Below are 2882 nucleotides of genomic sequence, written 5' to 3' on the forward strand. Positions count from 1 at the left end.
CAGGAGTGGAGCTGGGACTCAAACTCAGGGATGCGGGTGTCCCAAGTGGTGTCCCAGCCGCGGCACCGAGCACCTCCCCCCTCACCACAACTACTCTTTTCAGCTCACAGAGCACCATGACATTGTTGAATTTGCTGTTGCCTTAGAAAAATCAGACCTCTGGCTCTCTCTTAAAGGCGGTACCACCACTGAGAGCTGGGTGCAGACCGAGCCGTCCCTCGCGACTCGCAGTCTGCCCGGCCGCCGCCAGCCCTGTTCACGCGTGTAACTGTGACTTCCTGTGCACCGACACCCTTGAAGTTTGCAGCCCCCAATCCAAGCGGCTGTTTCCCCCCAGCAGCGCCTTGGAAAGAGCGTTTTGCCACAGACACTTTATTTTCTACAACTGCAGCCTGGTGGACATGTGTCCATTTCACAAAGGGTTGTCAAGGTCACCACCAGCTAGAGGGTTTGGGGATCGGCTCGGGGGCGCTCCAGCCTGAGCGGATTGCTTCCCAGAACCTGGGCAGCCGACCTAAGGAAAAGAGCCCGTTGCCAAACAAAGGAATCTCAGGCAGCTTTATACCTGACCTCTGGGGTAGCAAGGGGGTGAGGCTCCGGTAAGGAGGCTGGCGTGGACAGCTCAGGCTGCTGGGCTCACCCAGGCACTGCAGAGTGCTGGCACCCCTAGGGGACGGCACCATGCAGGTACTGGGGGTGCTGGGGGTGCTGGGGGTGCTGGTGTCTGGGCAGGGCACACTGGCGCTGGGGCTGGAGTAAGTGCGTGGTGCGGATTGTTCCAGGTGGTCCAGGTAAAGAGAGTTGGCGGCTCGCTCCAGGTAGTTGGCTGCAAGTCTGGGCAGGCTCAGTGACTTGGGGCAGCTGTTGTAGAAGGCGTTGGTGGATCGGTCCAGGTAGTTGATGCCTTTGATGAGTTGGTCCAGGAACGTGGGGCTGGAAGGGCCCGAGGGACGGTCTGTGCAGAGCAGGCAGTGGGGGCTGCTGCGGTAGGCAAGCTTCTTGGCCACGTTGTGGTGGCTGGCCAGGTGGCTTGTCTCCACGCACTTGGAGTTGTAGGGCCGGCCCATGCAGATCTTCCGCAGTGGGAGTCTGGGGGAGCCGGGGTTGAAGGAGCGATCCGAGTGGCTGCTGCAGCTGCTGAACTCGGAGCCACTCGGGGTGCGTGGGCGCTTGAGGCTGTTCGCCCCATTCAGGCCGGAGCTCTGGGTCCAGCTTGGAGCGCGGGCTGGAAAGGATGCATTGTTGGGCTGGCTCAAGCGGCTGTGAGCGTTGGAGCGGCTCCCCTGGCGTCCAGACATTGTCCCAGCTGGACGGATCAAGCTTCGCGACTTTGTCCCAACTGGACAGATCAGGGTGAGTTGCCTGGACTGGGAGGAGAGAGTCAGATCAGCTCACAGGGGCTCCCTGCCACCTCCCCCAGAGGCTTCCTCTCCAGGTGTCCCCTGGAAATCCGGCCTCGCTCCCTCTCCCCACCCTCCTCCCGGGCCCAGGGACTTTTCAAACAGGAAAACTGACAGCTTCTTCTTCCAAAAGCACCAAGAGCAGTGTAGGAAACCGCGGGGAAGACCCCCAGGTGATGGAGAAAAACAGGGCTGTGTCTTTGCTTTTCGTTCTAGCCCGCGATCTGAAGTTCTCATTCACCTTTGAAGATGGGGCTCCAGGAGACCACAGAGACTAAGGACTGAATCTCTAATGGCGAAATTCCAAGCAGAGATGGGCTTTTGGTAATCTCAAGCAGCTAACCAGCTGAGCAACACACCCTCACACTAGAACAGTGCGTCTGCGCGTCACTGCTGTCCCCGTGCCCCCGTGTGCTCAGCCCCTCCCTGCGGCTCTCACAGGGACTCATTCGCTGCCCGTCACACAGCAAGGGGTAGTTCTGACTGTCCCAGTCCTGGTTGACAGATGGGGAAACTGAGGCTCAGAGAGATGACGTGACTTGCCTATGATGACTCAACTTGTCAGTGCGGGGGCGCGGGTGCCAGGGTCCTGTCTGGGGTATGTCCGGTGGCCCCCGACAGACAATGCTGTGTTGTCAGGGGTGACCCTGGCCCCCCTCCCAGTCTTCTGGCCATGAGTTCCCAGCACACCTGCTCTGCCTGCCTGCATGGGGCACCCGTGGGGAGAAGGTCGACGGAGAGGGGTGCTAGCTAACCGGTAGCCCTGCTGATCTGGGCTTTGGGGAGGCCCAAGGGAGGACGGGAGCAGCCGGTGTGACAGGGCAGCTCCGGGCTGGGCCGGCAGGACCAGAAAGTTTCAAGTTTTTTGGCCTCGATTCCCTTTGAGTCATCTCCCAAGAGGAGGGGCTGTGGGGTTCCCACTTCTCCTCGTCCCAAAGTGGGCATTTCTGGAGCCCAAGACACGCCCAGGCCGAAGAAGTGCCTGGTCTGTTTAACTCCTCTCGTGCCCGGGCCTGCTCGGACACAGCCAGGGCAGGGGAGTCCCTGTTGTCCCCTTCGGTCCCCCAGTACTGACCCTCCCAACGGTTCCCCCACCCCTGCCCAAAGGAACGTTCGGACCTCTCTCCTTGACTACTGCCAGCTCGCTGCTCATTCTCCATGGCTGCCTGGCGAAACCAGGAGGATTTGCGCTCATCCCGCCCAGAAAACAGCTGCCTGCCCCTCTCCCAGCCCACAGCCCCTCAGCTGCCCTTGTCCTTTGGGTCTGAAATGGGTGGAATGTCCATACCCAGGGCCTCTTCCCTCCCTGGTCCAACCTCACCCCATCTCCGCCCTTGGACAAGCAGGAGGCGACTGAGGACTGAGCCCACGGGACCCACCCTCCCTGGCTGGCTGCTGGGCCCTCTCCCCTCTCACTCTGTCTTTTGGGAGGTAGATGACTTAGACCTCCTCTTGCTCTCCACTGGGGAAACCCTCAGGCTG

At 60.7% G+C, this 2882-nt stretch overlaps 1 protein-coding gene across 1 annotated transcript; it reads right to left on the reverse strand.

The window, feature by feature from the left end:
• Nucleotides 1–431: 431 nt before the first annotated feature.
• Nucleotides 432–1298, reverse strand: LOC133760602 (uncharacterized). The gene has a single exon (XM_062193149.1). The coding sequence runs from the start codon at nt 1296–1298 to the stop codon at nt 432–434; it is 867 nt and encodes a 288-aa protein (XP_062049133.1).
• Nucleotides 1299–2882: the final 1584 nt, after the last annotated feature.

This window comes from Lepus europaeus, chromosome 5, assembly GCF_033115175.1.
Source record: "Lepus europaeus isolate LE1 chromosome 5, mLepTim1.pri, whole genome shotgun sequence".
Taxonomy (NCBI): Eukaryota; Metazoa; Chordata; class Mammalia; order Lagomorpha; family Leporidae; genus Lepus; species Lepus europaeus.